Here is a 15,739-nt window from a genome sequence, read left to right on the forward strand (position 1 = left end):
CACCCGGGCAGGGCGCCTCATCTCAGAGGCAACAGGAACCCCGGCGCGGGCACAGCCAGCTGCCTCCCGCCGCTCCCGTCTGAACGCCCCACAGGCGCAGCGCCGCGGGCCAGCGGGCTCTGCCGCCCCCCGAAGGGATGCACAGCACCGGCAGCTGTGAGGAACGGGAGGGGCGAAGCAGGCCACCCCCCCCGCCCCACGGCTGGCTGCCAGGGAGGCGGGGAGGAGCCGCCACTATAAAGCGGGGCGGTGCGGGCCGCAGCCTGGCGCGCCCGCGGCTCCCGCTGAGACCAGGCGGCGGGCGGAGCGGGGGTGTCGCGCTGGTCTCGCGAGAGCGCCGGGCTCAGACGGCGGGGAGGGCTGGGCCGGGCTAGAGGCTCTCGCGAGAGCTACGGGCCTGGACCCACCATGGCGGAAGGTGAGGGGGGGAGCCGGAGCGAGGGGCCGGGCGGGGCCGCCGGGCGGTGGGGGAAGCGCCGCGGACGGGACGGCTTCTCTACTCGTAGGGGGCCGGGGGAAAGCTCCAGTGTGGGGCTGCCGCTCCTCCCCTGCGTAGCGCCGGCTCAGCCCTGCCTGCGGCAGGCCGCCCCCTGAGATGAACGTGAAATGGCGGGGGCGGCTGCCTGCCCTGCCCGAGGCCGCGGGCGAACCCCCCTGAGGCGGGCCGGGCCTGGCGTAGGCGCCTTTCCCCCTCCGCGGGGCGGGGGTTGGGGTAGCTGTAGTTCCGGGTGGTCGTTGGGGCAGCCCGCCGAGCTCCTCTCCGCGCCTGGCTGGTCTGGCGGGAGCTGCGGTGCGTGATGCCGCAGGCTGCGGGGAGCCCGGAGGGGTCTGTCGGGGTCGCTGCGGGCTGAGGAGGGGGGAGAGAAAGGCTGTGCCGCAGCCCCCGGGTCGCTGGCTGCGGGGAGGCCTTGTGTGGCCTTCAGGCTCTGAAGGAACCTGCACAGCTCTTAGCCTGTGCTGGCTTGGCTTGGGGGCTGTCAGTTATACAGCTTCAAAGTTAATTAAACCGAGGTAATGAGATTTGAAACAAATCAAACAGAAATCAAAACCTTGGATCTCTACAGCCTCCTCCTCCCTGCAAGGCAGAAGCTTCCTCTTTTCCTCCCTGGAGGAAACTTGAGTTGGCAAACTGAGCTAAAATGCCCCAAGTTTCAAAGGGAACAAAGGCTCTGACTTCCAGTCTTAAAAGCCCAGCCTTCCACTCCTGGAGTGCAGCTCTGAAGCAGTGGTAGAATTTTAAAAACCACTTGTGGAGGATTAGCTATCAGATGCTGTTCTTCTGGCGGGCATCAGTGGAGAGGGTGCTGAAGTTAAGCTGGTTTAAAAAAGCCTTACAGCAACTCTTGACTTTGTGTGCTGAAATACCATGGCTTCATATTTAGCTGATCAGCCCATTAGCCTTGCTTTTAGGGCTTGGTGACCCAATTCTGGTGAGCATTAGATATTAAAGATGTCTTAAGGTGTTGAAACTTGGCCCACTGAGACTCTCAAGGATCCGAAGCTCTGTTGGGGGATCCTGCTCTGCACAGTGAACCTGTTGCAGACATCCCCACTTTTCAAAGTTTCTTCCCGAATTCGTGTAACTTTTGGATCTTTTGGCTAGAGAAAGCCTGTAACCACTGAGTGAACCTGCATGAATAGGGAATAATAAGCTGGAATTGTAGCTCTTCCTAACAATTCCTTAGGATGACTGGGTGCAGGGGTACATTCTGGACCCAAAGTCCTGCCTGGAGCAACACTTTCTAGGTGAGCAGTGATGGTATTGGAGAGCCAGCTAGGAAGGGTTACTAAGGAAGGGAGCTTGTCAGACTGGTTGAAGCTGAGTGCTTTTCCTTAGGAAACTGCTGCTTCTGTGTGCAGAAGTTCTGAATTAGGTTGATTGTAATTCCTAGCTACAAATTGATTGAACAGCTTAAAATGACAAGAGCTAAGCTTGTGGCTTTGATTCTTTTTTTTAAGTTTTCTATCTCCAGTACCAGGGGATGCTAGGTTGTATGCAGCCATGGGCAGAAGTTGTTGGGTTAATGTTTGCATCTGTAGCAGCAGAAATATGCTTGTAGTGTTTGGGGGTGGTTGTCAGGGTAAAGATCCTAAGTATGCAAAAAAATGAGGAGGGCCAAGAAAGCAGTCACTTGCACAGGCTTGGTGAGGTGGGGTTCAGCGTGGAGCAGTGGGTGAATGACATGACTTGAAGGTGTAAGGAAATAATATGTATTTCTAGGATATTTTACTTGCTTGCTCTTAGTGCTTCTGTCTCTGCTCTTGAGAGGGAGATGGGCGGTGTAAGGGGTTCCACTGCACCCTGTAGATCATGTTACATGTTATCTGCCACCTTACTGCTTGTTGCCTCCCTGCTTATCTCTTTGGATTCAGCTCTCCTGTTGTTCTCCAGCACTTTTGTGTTTTCTTTAAGAAAATGACAGTAGCTTTTTTCTAAAGTCCTCTTTAAAGTCTTTGATATGGAACATGCACTTCTGCCAGCTCGAGATGTGAGTATAGCTTCCAGAGACCTGTTAACAAATGTCTTGTTAGTGTCTCCATGCAAAGGTCTCCACTGGGTGTGGGTTTTGCTTTTGAAGCAAGAGTGCTGTATGGGCTTTAAGTGAACTGTGTACAAGGAAAACTTGAGACTCTGCTCTTCAGCAGTGAATGCTGACTTACTGGGTATTGAGAACTGTGGTGAAGGTGCACCTGAGATGTGCTGCAAGGTAGCTTATTGTCACCAAGAGCGCAGCAGCAGCTGCTACATGACTAGTACTCATGTAGAATAGGAAAGCCCTTTAGGGCTTGCTTTGTGCCACCTTTGACACCTTCCTTATGAGTCAGCAGTAAGGCAGTTGCTCAGGACATGTCCTACTTCTGGGAATGCTGAAACTGTGTTTATCTGCAGGTAGAAAGAGTAGACCAGAATTCCAAGACCTCTTTGAGGGTTGGTGTGCTGTTAGTACCGTGGTTCTGAAATCATAGCCTATTGCAATAAAATAGGGAGAGTATCCCAAAGGAGATAAGTGTCTAACTCCTGCAGGCTGAAGCTAAATAAAAGGTGGCTGAAGGAAGAACACTGCCAAACCTGCCTAAGTAGTGCTAACTGAAGAGTGGAATAGGATCAATTACCTTCTGTTTATCCATTGCAGTAGTTGTTAAGTTAAATGACTTGAGGGAGTGCTTGCTGCAGCAGTGCATAGAGGAAAAACTGAATGGAGTGCTCTGTCTGCACCTGAGCTAGAGAAGGATGCTTTGCCCTGGGGATCTGTGTTGGAGCAAAGCCAAGGTCAGCTGTGCTGTTGAATTCTTCTACAGAAGCAGGAGGAAAACACTGGTCAATAGCGTTTGGTTTCTCACTGTTTGTTGTGCTGCCTTCCATTTAGTAAATATTTGAGGAAAAAATGTTGAACAATGAATTCCTGGCTGATAGGGAGGAATCTGGTAGGAACTTTCCCACTCAAAATCATTGGTTGCCTGCTGAATTTCTCTTCCCTGCAGCCTCTCATTTTAGGGTTGTTTTTTAGATGTCAACAGTATGTGGAAAATCAACTTAATGATGGGGGGGACAGGGAAATGAATAAGCACAACAGTGGCTACATCTGAGTTATGCAGCTGATCCATAAATACAAGTTCATAAGACTGTCTTTAAGCACCTGTACTGATGTTTCATTCCAGCAGTGAAGCAGAGGCTTTCCATACAGGTGGCCTGGGTTGAATTCAGTGAACAAACACAGTGCAGTGTGTTGTACTGACCATTTGAGTGATGCGAGGGTGTGTCCTGCAATGGGATGGAAATACTTGGTCAGGGATCAGGGTCCCACCTGCTGTTGTGTGAAATAGCCACCATGGACCTGATGTTGTGCAGTGATGCCTTGTCAGGGTGGTGCCTCCAATGTGTGCCAGTAGTAAGTAGAGCTTTGTGTGGTTTTTGACTGGCCTTTAAAGCACAGATTCTATGAAGAATCTGTTTCCCACTCTTGACACTTCCTAAGGAGTCTTTTAGCTGACAGTGTGAGGAATTAACTGGTCAGCTCAATGCTGTGAGGTAGATACAGTACATCAGCAGCAGTTCTGATGCTCATTTGTGAGTGATGCTTCAGCTGTGAAGTCAAACAGCATCTTAACTAAACTGAATGAATGGGTAAAAATTAGAGTTTATCCTCCACCACGCTAATTTTCAGTCATGGACTCCCATGATTTGGCAGGATTCAGGAACTTTCTTTGTAAGTGGCTTCTGATTATTTTATGCATGGCAATGATGGAAAATCCAAAGTTTAATATTGGGGATGAGATGCAGAAGTAGTGTGAAAGAGGAAAGACTCTCACTGGAGTTTTCTGTGATTAAACTATGTGTAATGTGCTTGTAGGGTTAAGTTACCCTCAGATGCACAGCCTCATAGTAACACTTGTGTGCCTTTGCAGAGGAGGTGGCCAAGCTGGAAAAGCACCTGATGCTTCTTCGCCAGGAGTATGTAAAGCTGCAGAAGAAACTAGCTGACACAGAAAGGAGATGCAATCTTCTGGCTGCCCAGGCCAACCAGGACAATGCCAGCGACACCTTCATCAGTCGGCTGCTTGCCATCGTCGCTGAGCTCTATCAGCAGGAGCAGTACAGGTAAGAAATCACCCTCTGGGGAAAGGGATGTTACAGGAATGTCAGGCTGCAGTAGGTGTGAGTCTTTCTCTGTTGCCAGGTATGAGTAGAGTGCTCACCTGCAGTTGCAGGTGGAAGAGTGTGCTAAGGTCAGGTGGCATACTGAATCTGGCTCTTGAATCAAGTGCCCCAAGGAGAAGTTCACCTTTGAGACTGACATTTAAGACATATAAAGAAACCTGATAGTTTTCACTGCCAACAGCAAACCTCCACTTGAACAGAAGTAATTTTAAACTTACCTGTGCTGAGTTGGTGGATTCATTAGATATTTCTTCCACCAATTGGAAAGGCCTTCTTTCTTGCAAGGATGTCAGAAACCAGCTCTGTAACCTTCTGTGTGTAAAGAAGCCTGATTAAATTAACTTGTCTGGTTGTATGATGTAACAAGTCTTAGTTCTGTATGTGAGTTAGTGCTAAAAATGGTACTGTATTGTTGAATCTCCACACAAATTATGTTTAATGGTTTCTTTTGCATAGGCACATTAAGGGTCACCTTCAGTTCTCTAGCGTTTTACTGATTTAGTTCTGAGACTGCAACATCTCTTCATGACCTTTTTCCCTGGGAAAAGGTTCTGTGCCTGGTAAGAACCTAACATAGCATGTTGGGAAAAGACTTGTCAGGCAGCATATGTCAGAAGAGCTGGATCCCTTTAAACCTCAAGAGCTGATCAGAATTGAAGCAAGGAACAGTGGTCTAGTTATAAAAGGAGAAAGGAAGCATGTCCAAGCACAAGTTCTGTTAAGTAACATTGCCTTTCATTTGCACTTCAGTTTATAGCAGTGCTTTGATTTAGAAAATGGTCTGGAAAATACACCCATGCAGTCAGAATGCTTACAGGCTATGGGACTATAAAATAACAGGGCAAGTCCTTTCTACCTACCAAGGATAACATGGTGTTAAAGGGGTCAGAATTAAATTGTTAAATTAAATTGTCAGGTGCTCCTGACAGATGGTCTCCTGGGAACTGGGGATTCTTTGAGCTTGCCTTGTGGTCAGACTGTCAAATATCATTTGTTTTCTTGTTGGCCTTGTTTGGAGCTGCTGGTACTTAGCTTACAGGACCAGTATGGACACTGCAACATAAATATTTAACTTAGATTGTTGGGTTTTCCTGTCTTTTACAATAGTTCCCTTGCTCCTTATTCCAGAATAGTTATTAAAAACCCCAAGCAACAAGCACTTCAGATATTAATGCCTTGTTGCATTTCTCCCTAGAAGAATGAGTTGTGCCACTTAGCAACATGTTCTAATTAATTAAATGCAGCTTGATGACTCAATTTGAACTTCAGTGTGGATACCAGGGCAGATACTCGAGATGATCAATCATGCATATCTAAGCATAGAGGAAGCCTGCATTGTACATGTATATGCTTTTTTCCTTCTTATCAGTGATCTGAAGATAAAGGTTGGGGACAAACACATCAGTGCTCACAAATTCGTCTTGGCGGCCCGCAGTGATGCTTGGAGTCTTGCCAACCTCGCCTCAGCAGAGGAGCTGGATCTGTCAGGTCAGTCATTGCTTAGTACAATGTTCAGATTGGCTTCAGGATGGCTGAAAGGGCTTGTTGGGAAAAGAGTCTCCATGTACCTTTCAGACTATTATTGTCCACAAAAAGCGGTGCTTAATCCATGAATTATGGAGCTCTGTCTTGTGGTAGTACGCTTGTGAACTTGGTGCTAGTGCCAGTTAAATCAATAACCTCCCTTCTTTCTCTTTAATGAACAGGGGTTGAGAATGGTGGCCTGTTTGTCTTTTCTAGAGTCAACTAAACATTATGAAAAACAAATCTATATGGAGGAGCTTGACTTCTTCCTTTCTAAGGACAGGGCTTTTTGAGGTAGTGTGCATAATTTCTCTGAAGTGTCATGGGTGGAAATACCTTGCTTCTTGTGAACTTAGTGTGTGTGAAATGAATACAAATACTGATCTGTTACGAGAAAGTGATTTGCTTTTGCACTTTGACATCTTTACAAAATAGGTGAGGAAGAGAAGTTTTCTAAAAGACCATCTGCCAGACTGTGTTCTGTTGTAGCAGTTCCTTGCTTGTGTTTACACTGGCTGGTACTTCTGCAGGTTGAACTTCTTGACAGACACTTCTTCTGTACTAAACAGTATAGAAGAGTCGTCTACAGTTCATTTGTGAGCAGTAAAACCAGACATGAAGCTGAGCAGGTTTTCTGGCTGGCATGTTGAATATTAAGCATCGGCTGCGCTTTCTGTGCTTAATCTTATCATGAATCTCAAGTGCAGGCAGCCTGGAAAGAAGCAAGTCACAGCAAGCTGGTTTTGAGACAGTGTAGGCTCTCTTGTAAAAGGATTTATGGATCTTTCTGCAGCCACAAGACAGTTGCCAAGGAGTCTTTAAATTGAGTGCTATTCTAACAGAAGGGTATTATCAAAAAACCTGTTTTAATTAAAGTTTTGTTGCAAGTGGCAGTCTAGAGCACTTCCAGCTCCACATTTAAGATAGTTTGAGAATCTCAATTATAACTGTGGTCTGGCATGTTGAAGGCTAATGCAAATGCTTACTATTATGGGATGAGACTTAGAATAAGTGTTAGTAATGATACTTCCCACTGTGTGGGAATTTAGAATTGTTTTCAGAGCTCATGTCATCTGTAGAATTTTCCACTCTTTAAGCAGAGGTGAAAGATTTGACACTTTCTCTCAGCATTCTGACTGAGAAACTGGCTGCCCCTGGCCTGGACAGGGGGACCCTCAGCTGGGTTAAAAACTGGCTGGATGGGCCCAAAGGGTGAATGGAGCCAGATCCAGCTGGAGGCCGGTCACGAGTGGCGTCCCCCAGGGCTCAGTCCTGGGTCCAGTTCTGTTCAACATCTTCATCCATGACCTGGATGAAGGGATTGAATGATCCCTCAGTGAGTTTGCAGGTGAGGCTGAGCTGGGGGGAAGTGTTGATCTGCCTGAGGGTGGGGAGGCTCTTCAGAGGGATCTGAACAGGCTGGACCCATGGGCTGAGACCAGTGGGATGAGGTTTAACAAGGCCAAGTGCAGAGTGCTGCCCAGGGGACAGAACAACCCCAGGCAGCGCTACAGGCTTGGGGGAGACTGGCTGGAGAGCAGTCAGGCAGAGAAGGACCTGGGGGTGTTGGGTGACTGCAGGCTGAACATGAGCCAGCAGTGTGCCCAGGAAAGCCAATGGCATCCTGGCTTGTGTCAGACATAGTGTGGCCAGTAGGTCTGTGGAGGGCATTGTGCCCCTGTACTGGGCACTGGTGAGGCTGCACCTGGAGTGCTGGGTCCAGTTCTGGGCTCCTCCCCATCAGAAGGACATTGAGGTCCTGGAGCGAGTGCAGAGAGGGGCAACCAGGCTGGGGAAGGGGCTGGAGGGCAAATCCTGTGAGGAGCAGCTGAGGGAGCTGGGGGTGTTGAGCCTGGAGAAGAGGAGGCTGAGGGGAGACCTTCTCCCCACCTCCACTGACCTGACAGGAGGGTGCAGAGAGGTGGGTGATGGTCTCTTCAGCCAGGGGACAGGAGATGGGACAAGGGGCAATGGGCTCAAGCTGTGCCAGGGCAGGGTCAGAGCAGATATTAGAAAAATGTTTTCCTGAAAGAGTTGTTTTGTCTGGAACAGGCTACCCAGGGAGGGGCTGAGTCACCTTCCCTGGGTGTGTAAAAAAGGGTAGATGAGGTACTTACGGATCTGGTTTAGGATGGGTATGGTTGGTCTTGATGATCTTAAAGGTCTTTTCCAACCTTGTGATTCCGCGATATGAACACAGATTCTCTTGTTGGAAGGGAGAAACTGAACTCTTATCTCTGCCAAGGCAGATCTGATATTACAGCTCAAGTAAGCTTCAACTTTGGCAAAAAATACTTGCCATACCAAAGCCTCCTGTTTCTTAGGAGGCAGTCTACATGCTATGGCAAGTACTCTACAAATAATGTGGGGCAACCCACCATGTAAAGGAGATGTTTTAGTGTCTTTACATATGTGGTTTTGTTTGAAGACCAAACAAAACAGCTGAACATTTTCTAAGTGAATGGTATATTTTGTTGTCATGGGTCTTACGTTGTGAAGTAATTCTCATCTACATCCCTGTAAGCAGGATTGCCACTATACTTCTGGCTGGGGGACAGATGTCCCTGACCACTGGGCTCATGTATCATGTCCTGTGGTGTACGTTTCTAGTTTTCTTTCTGTGTAAAAATGTCAGACTTGGGATCATTGTTGTAAACACTTGAAATCCAACTAGCTTGAGCTATGACTCTTCTGTACCTTCCCAAGAAATGGTTCCCAGTAATTTTAAGGACTTTGTAGTCATTACCAAGGTGTAGGATATCTCTGTTAGAATGCAACAGGTGGGAACATAGAGCTGTAATGTAACAGGGAGGATTCTTAACTCAGAAAGGGGCTTTGGGCTTGTCAAATGTAGATGTGGGTTTAGCTGTATGAGAGGGACCAAAGGCTTCACAGGAGCATCACTGGCCCTGAAATATGCAGCACTTGTACAGCTGGGAGGAGGGCATGTAGGGCTCCTGGCATTCTGCAGCATTCCAGTGGAAGTGTTTTCCTGCTTGGTGCCAGTATTGCTGGTAACTCCAACTTCTGACCAGTTTTGCATCTTGCAACACTTTGAAACTTCACTGCTTTAGTTCAATGAGGCTGGTTTTTTGAGCCTTTTTTCATGGTAGCTGTGACTAATAAAGCCAGAGGAACAGTAACTACTTGAATAGGTGGTTGTTCTTTGGGTGTTTTATGAATCCCTGTTGTTCCCTATACCAGATGCTGACCCAGAGGTAACCATGGCAATGCTTCAGTGGATCTACACAGATGAACTTGAGCTAAGAGAAGATGATATCTTCTTGACAGAGCTCATGAAACTAGCTAATAAATTTCAGCTCCAGCTGCTTAGAGAAAGGTGAGTCTTTGTAAATACAGTGAATGTTGTTGAACTAATCAACCTTGTTTGAGTAGAAATAGTGAGAGCTGCTGGCAATTGGATTAAATTTTGCTTTTTCAAAGTCTTAGGGCTTTCAGTAACACAGCGTCACTTCCTGTGATCAACTGAGTATCAATCCTTGCACTACAGTTACACTGCAGCTCTAATAGCTTTTGTGCTTACTTTCCAGTTCTTCTTCCAGTCAAACTAATATCCCTAATTTGGCATAGGAGGAACTAGAAATCAGCTTTGGAGAGCTTAAAGAGAGGACTTGTTAGAAGGCTAGGAAAAGTCAGTGGCAAGCACCTTGTGGTAACGAAATACTATGGGTGGAAATCTCTATTGAGTAGCTGCTTGATCCTGCTGTCTCATTATTAAACAAATAGCTATGTGTGACATGCCTTTTCCTAGCTTTAGCACAATCTGCTTATGCTCTCTGTAGCACTTGCAACAATAGTTATGTCCCCTGCTTCTTAACAGTGAAAGAACTGTGGTTTATTCCCTTGGGAGGACTAACAGTGTCTGTCTCCACTTGCAGGCTCCTGCAGTGTGTGGTGTTCTCAGGGACCTTAGTTTAGAGGGACTCTTAATAGGTGTCTGCTAAGAGAGGCTGAGGGAGCTGGGCTGGTTCAGCCTGGAGAAGAGAAGGCTGTGGGGGGACCTCATTGCAGCCTTCCAGTCCCTGAAGGGAGCAGAGAAACAGGAGGGGAATCAGCTTGTTCAAAGGGTAGAGACTGGCAGGACAAGGGGGATGGAGTGAAGCTGAAGGAAGGAAGGTTGAAATTGGATATTAGGGGGAAGTTCTTTCCAGAGAGAGTGGTGAGGGGCTGGAACAGGCTGCCCAGAGAGGGGGTGTGTGCCCCGTCCCTGGGGGTGTTCAAGGCCAGGTTGGCTGGGGCCCTGGGCAACCTTGTGTAGCTCCAGGCCTGGAGGTTGGTGTCCCTGCCTGTGGCAGGGGGGTTGGAACTCTGTGATCCTTGGGGTCCCTTCCAGCCCAGACCAGTCTGTGATTCTATGATTTTTTTTTTTACTGGTACCCAGAGAGAGGAGTCTACAGCACCTGGGAGACTAACTACAGTGAAGCTGTTTCCTGATCACTGAATGCTGTCTTTCTTGTTTTGACAGGTGTGAGAAAGGAGTTATGTCACTAGTTAATGTTAGGAACTGCATTCGTTTCTATCAGACTGCTGAGGAGCTGAATGCTAGCACACTGCTGAACTATTGTGCTGAGATAATTGCTAGTCACTGGGTAAGTACTGTAGGAAGAAAGCAAGAAAAATGTTTGCAGAATATAGGAGCTTAATCAGTAGGATTTTGTGTAGCTTACTGCACAGTTGAACCTCAGGAGTGTTTCTTGCTATGCCACCATTCCAGTTGGGATGGATGTTACATGGATTCCTGGTAACTTCCAGTGACTAAGGGGACCTGTTCTGTTGATGCTTATGCTTGCAAGGAGCAACAGTGTTGATAAAAAGCTGTCAAGTCTGCCTACCCTGTCCTCTGGTGTGAGTGAATGGGCAGCTTCTGTGGCAGGAGTGACTTTTCTCATCTGCCTGTTTACCTTTATAATATGTACTTTTGGGGCAGTATGTTATTTGGCATTCTCTAAAATTTCAAACAGAAATGTTTGAAACAAAGCACATTAAGTGGCTCCTTCTCAGGGTTTTATCTTTGGAGGTTCTATTTGTTGTCTATCTTGGTGTGAATGTCTCAACAGGGGAGAAAGTAGTTTATAGCCTGGAGAGTTGTTCTGTTCATTGGAACTACCTCACTGTAAAAAGCATCTTGCTTTCCTAAGCATGAGCCAAACCAAAGGGACTGCATTCTACTAAGCAAGAGTTGTTTATCAGTTCTGGACTTTGAACTGTTTAGAAGTTCATCCATAGCTGGTCTCTGTCTACAGATCACAAATTCCAGGCCTGTGTATACTTCTAAAAATAATCCAGGGAAAAGTTTCTCTCCTGTAATGGAGGGAGTGGCAAGGAGTCTTGCAACTGGCGTGGAAGCTTTATTTGCTGTAATCTGTTGTTTTGAGGAAAGTTTGATTAACTGTGGAGTGGGTTATCCTTTAAAAGGACTTGTCAACAGCAGAATAGTGTGTGAGTATTTAGGTTATTCTAAATCTAATATGCATTGTCTGGATGTGGATGTTTGGCTGGCTAATGCTCCAGCAGAGGGGAGTGTTTTAATCTGTGAATATAGAAGATTAATGGCCAACCCACAGGTTCAGATGTTTTACTTTTCCTGGCTCCTAACTTTTGACACTGTTGTCTGTATATAGGCTTGTTTCTGTTTACTCAAATGAGCTTTAACTTAAGGTCTTGAATTCTAAGTTTCTGGTTATCTTTGTTCAGTTTTTCCAAGTTCTGTAGAGTTGTTGGTGTTCAGTAGTGGTAGGACTTCTTGTCAAAAAAGCTAATCTGTGATTTAAGCCCAGATACAGAACTATCTTAAGGACTAGATGTTAACCTGCTGTAATGTCTGGTAAAATGCTAGTTTTTCATGTCTGTATGCAAAAGGAAAGAGAAATTTCATTAACTGGTCTTAAAATGTTATCTTGGATTGCTCCTGCTGCTTGTGATGTTGGCAGGATGGAGCTTTTAACTGAACTCCTTTTGTGAACTTGCCATTTGTACAGTGTGATGCCTTGCTCTCACAAAGGAGTACTGCTGACCCTCTTTTCATTGCTCCTAGGATGACCTTCGTAAAGAAGACTTTAGCAGCATGAGTGCCCAGTTACTGTACAAGATGTTCAAATCCAAGACAGAATATCCTTTGCACAAGGCTATTAAAGTTGAGAGAGAAGATGTAGTCTTTTTGTACCTTATTGAAATGGACTCACAGGTATAGTGAGACTGACTTGATCTGTCCTGTAGAATTTGGTGTTTCAAATAACTACTTCCTAACTATCAGTGTCTTATCACTAAGTCCTCTTTGTATGTTTTATCGTTACCATAGCTATTTCTATGTATGCAGTGGAAGTCTAGTGGTAAAGGCTCCATAGACACAATTCAGAAGTGATAAAACACCTTTGATACAACCGATTGTATCTAAAAAACAATACTTGATATGGCTATGGACACCTGTGATTGAATGGTGTGATAGTCAACTTGGTTGCTTCATGGTAGTTCAGGAGGCATCATCTCTTTGAACAAATGCCTTTCCTATTCTGTTGAATGTTTGAAGTAACAGGTATTCGTTTGGATGAACATTATACTAGCAAGTAAGCTGCCTTCCAACAAGGAGGAAGGAAGAATTATTCAAGTATTAATTATCAAGAACAATTAAGACAACCAAGTCCTCTAAGATGCCTCAGATCCTAACTGGAAGCAGTGGGAGTGTCACAGGTGTAGCAGTACTTGGTACTCCTAGGTGCTAATCCAGTTGGGATTTGAGGTACCTTAAAGAAATAACTGAATAATTTTTTGAAGTATTATGTTGAATATGCCTATATAGACAGCATCTTCTAAGGGTGTACTAGCCTTGCTTCCTGGGAGCTAAACAAGGCTTGCAAACAGAATTCCTGCTTTCATTGAACAGCCCTTTGGGTGGCCTTGCACAGGGTGATGCATGTCTCTCTTTCTGTGTAAGATGCACTTAAATGCAACACATGTTTTGCATGAGAGCTGAAGGTCTCACATTGTGGTAGGTGGAACAGGCTGATCAAACGTTACGTTGGGTGGATGAGCAGACCTCTAACAATCTGTGTTGTAGCTTCCTGGAAAGCTTAATGAACTGGATCACAATGGAGATCTTGCCTTGGATCTAGCCCTTGCCCAAAGACTGGAGAGTATTGCAACTACGTTGGTCAACTACAAGGCTGATGTAGACAGGGCAGACAAGAAAGGCTGGAGTCTGTTACATAAAGCCATACAAAGAGGTAAGTAAATAGCATTTGAAGCTTTAACTTGCAGTTCCCAAAGGGCAATACATATTCCAAAGTCTGTTCCTGTGCCACTTTGTAGCTGACATTTCAGTTGGAAAACTTTAGTCAAGGATGAACTCTGTCCTAGTTCTTTCTTTAAACTTAAACCCAAATGTTCCCTTGGTATCTGAAAGCTGCCCTGCTGGCTGGTGGACTAAACTTATGTAGTATAAGCAGTCTGGATTGTTTGCTAAGGGAAGAAGTGTAGAGAGATACTGAGGGGATTCTAACTTGACAAGACTATGTCTTTCTGTCAAACAGTTGTATCAGGTATGGTGGCCTAGTCATAAGGAAAGATGAAAACAATTTCTAGATGTAGATTGAATAGTGTATGCATCTCTGATTATGGTTAACAGCAAGGGTCCTTGCTACTGGACAGCAATTTTAGGAGAGGAAGAATAGGCTGAAAGATAGAAGAACTTTGACCTGCTCTTCACTTTGCCAATCTGAATATCTCTGAGCTCCAGTGAATAGTAGCATAGTATCAGAGTGGAGTCTGAGTAAAAGTATGTTATTTTCTTGAGCTGTCCTCCACCTTAATAGAAAATGCATCTTATGACAACTGGAGCAGATCAGAAACTGGTTCCTGTGACTGTAGTACTCCAAAGCAGCAGAAGTATCCTATAGCCAAAGACTGGTAAATATCTGTAGGGACATTTCATGCTGCTAGTTGCCTATTATGAGATCTTTGGCAGCTCTGTTCCAGAAAGCCAGGCAGAAAAGGAACCTTACTTTTGACTGGAACCTGTGGGTAGTGTAGTGCCACAAACTTAAAGCATGACTTTATTTTTAGCAGCAAGCTTTATCACTCTTGGGAGTAGATTAAGTTTTGTGAGCTCAAAATACAGCTCCCCACTTTCTTCTTTAATCTCTTACATGTCTGAACAGGGTAATGCTGATGTCTGATCCTGTGAATGAAACTGCATCAGCAAGAGTAGGACACCTTCTAGGCATAGGTCAGTGTTGTGATGGCTGCAGCCCTATAAAGCACTAGAAAGATTGCAGCAGGCTGTTCTTTATACTTACTGCTAGCACTTGTCCTCTAGGTTTAATGTCTGCTTTCAGTCTAAGCTAGAGCTGAGAATGAATGCTTGCTTTTCAGTAACCAAGGCTTCAGTGGATTAATCACTGTTAATCACATGTTCTTGAAATGGATCTTAAAGCAAATTGTTTTAACTTGCCATGTGATTCTTATTTCTTCTGATTGCTGAAGAGTCAGGGAATATCAGATAGAAATCAGAAAATGGGGTTTGTTCTTTTGCAGGCAGAGATAATACAGCAGTCTGTATTGCTTACACAGGCACGTGGCAGTCTGTTCTCCAGCCTTGCATTTAGAACAAGCAACTTGTGAATATGTATATTCAAAGTAGTTTTGGAGAAAGGGGAATTAGTATTCTCCCAAAGTCACTGTCTGCATCTTGGTGTTTTAAGTCCAAGGTTTCGTGTACTGAAGTGAGCCCAAGTTCTGACTTCTGAGAAGCTCATAAGAGGGACTTTTAGGAATGCCATGAATGGTGGGTCCTAACTGTTGAAGCCCTTATTCTGTATATATTATGGGGCCTAAACTGTCAAGAGTAAAAGCTCTGTTACTGCTTGTCTGTGTAGCAATGTTGAACAGATGACTAACATCAACTACACACTTTTGATGCCCTGGAATATTACCTTTTGCTTAAAAGCTACTTGTTTGTTTAGTCTCACAATTTGGCCAATTATGCATTAAAGCAGGAATGGATTTATCTTGACAAAGGAACTTGCAAACTCATCATCACTATAACAAATTAACTACTGTGTGAACTTGTCACATAACCTCTGGGCAAAACACCTTTTCCAAGGGATTGTTACAAAATATTTTGATTCTGGCTTTGCAGTGAAGTGTTCTTGAAGTCACTTACTGCTAAGGCAGTCTAAAAGCTGGCACTTGCATTGCAGTGGCTGTATGGAATAGAGGGGAATCATGTGTACCCACTGCAGAACTGGTACAAGGTATGTTGAGTTCCACTGTGTCATAAACAACCTTATTTTGTTTCACAAAAGGAGATAAATTTGCTGCAAACTTTCTCATTAAAAACGGTGCCCGTGTGAATGCTGCTACACTGGGAGACCAGGAGACGCCTCTGCACCTTGTGGCCTCCTACAGCCCCAAGAAGCATTTGCCAGATGTCATGGCAGAGATGGCACAGATAGCAGAGTCCCTCCTACAGGCAGGAGCCAATCCAAACATGCAAGACAACAAAGGAAGGTAAATCCTGTGTGCAGCAAAGTCTGTTAG

The 15,739-nt window shown here is 45.4% G+C and overlaps 1 protein-coding gene across 1 annotated transcript in view; it reads left to right on the plus strand.

Annotated features, from left to right (window-relative positions):
* Window positions 1–408: 408 nt before the first annotated feature.
* The window catches only part of ANKFY1 (ankyrin repeat and FYVE domain containing 1), a gene marked incomplete at both ends in the record, with an annotated part of 29,972 nt that continues 14,641 nt past the window's right edge, over window positions 409–15,739 (plus strand). The window contains 8 exons of the mRNA XM_084273083.1: window positions 409–418; window positions 4,396–4,600; window positions 6,030–6,148; window positions 9,389–9,524; window positions 10,671–10,794; window positions 12,240–12,389; window positions 13,260–13,425; window positions 15,505–15,709. Of these exons, the coding sequence (XP_084129209.1) occupies window positions 409–418; window positions 4,396–4,600; window positions 6,030–6,148; window positions 9,389–9,524; window positions 10,671–10,794; window positions 12,240–12,389; window positions 13,260–13,425; window positions 15,505–15,709 (1,115 nt within the window). The remainder of the gene's footprint in view (window positions 419–4,395; window positions 4,601–6,029; window positions 6,149–9,388; window positions 9,525–10,670; window positions 10,795–12,239; window positions 12,390–13,259; window positions 13,426–15,504; window positions 15,710–15,739) is intronic.

This window comes from Gallinula chloropus, assembly GCF_964237585.1.
Source record: "Gallinula chloropus genome assembly, chromosome: 19".
NCBI classification, from domain to species: Eukaryota; Metazoa; Chordata; class Aves; order Gruiformes; family Rallidae; genus Gallinula; species Gallinula chloropus.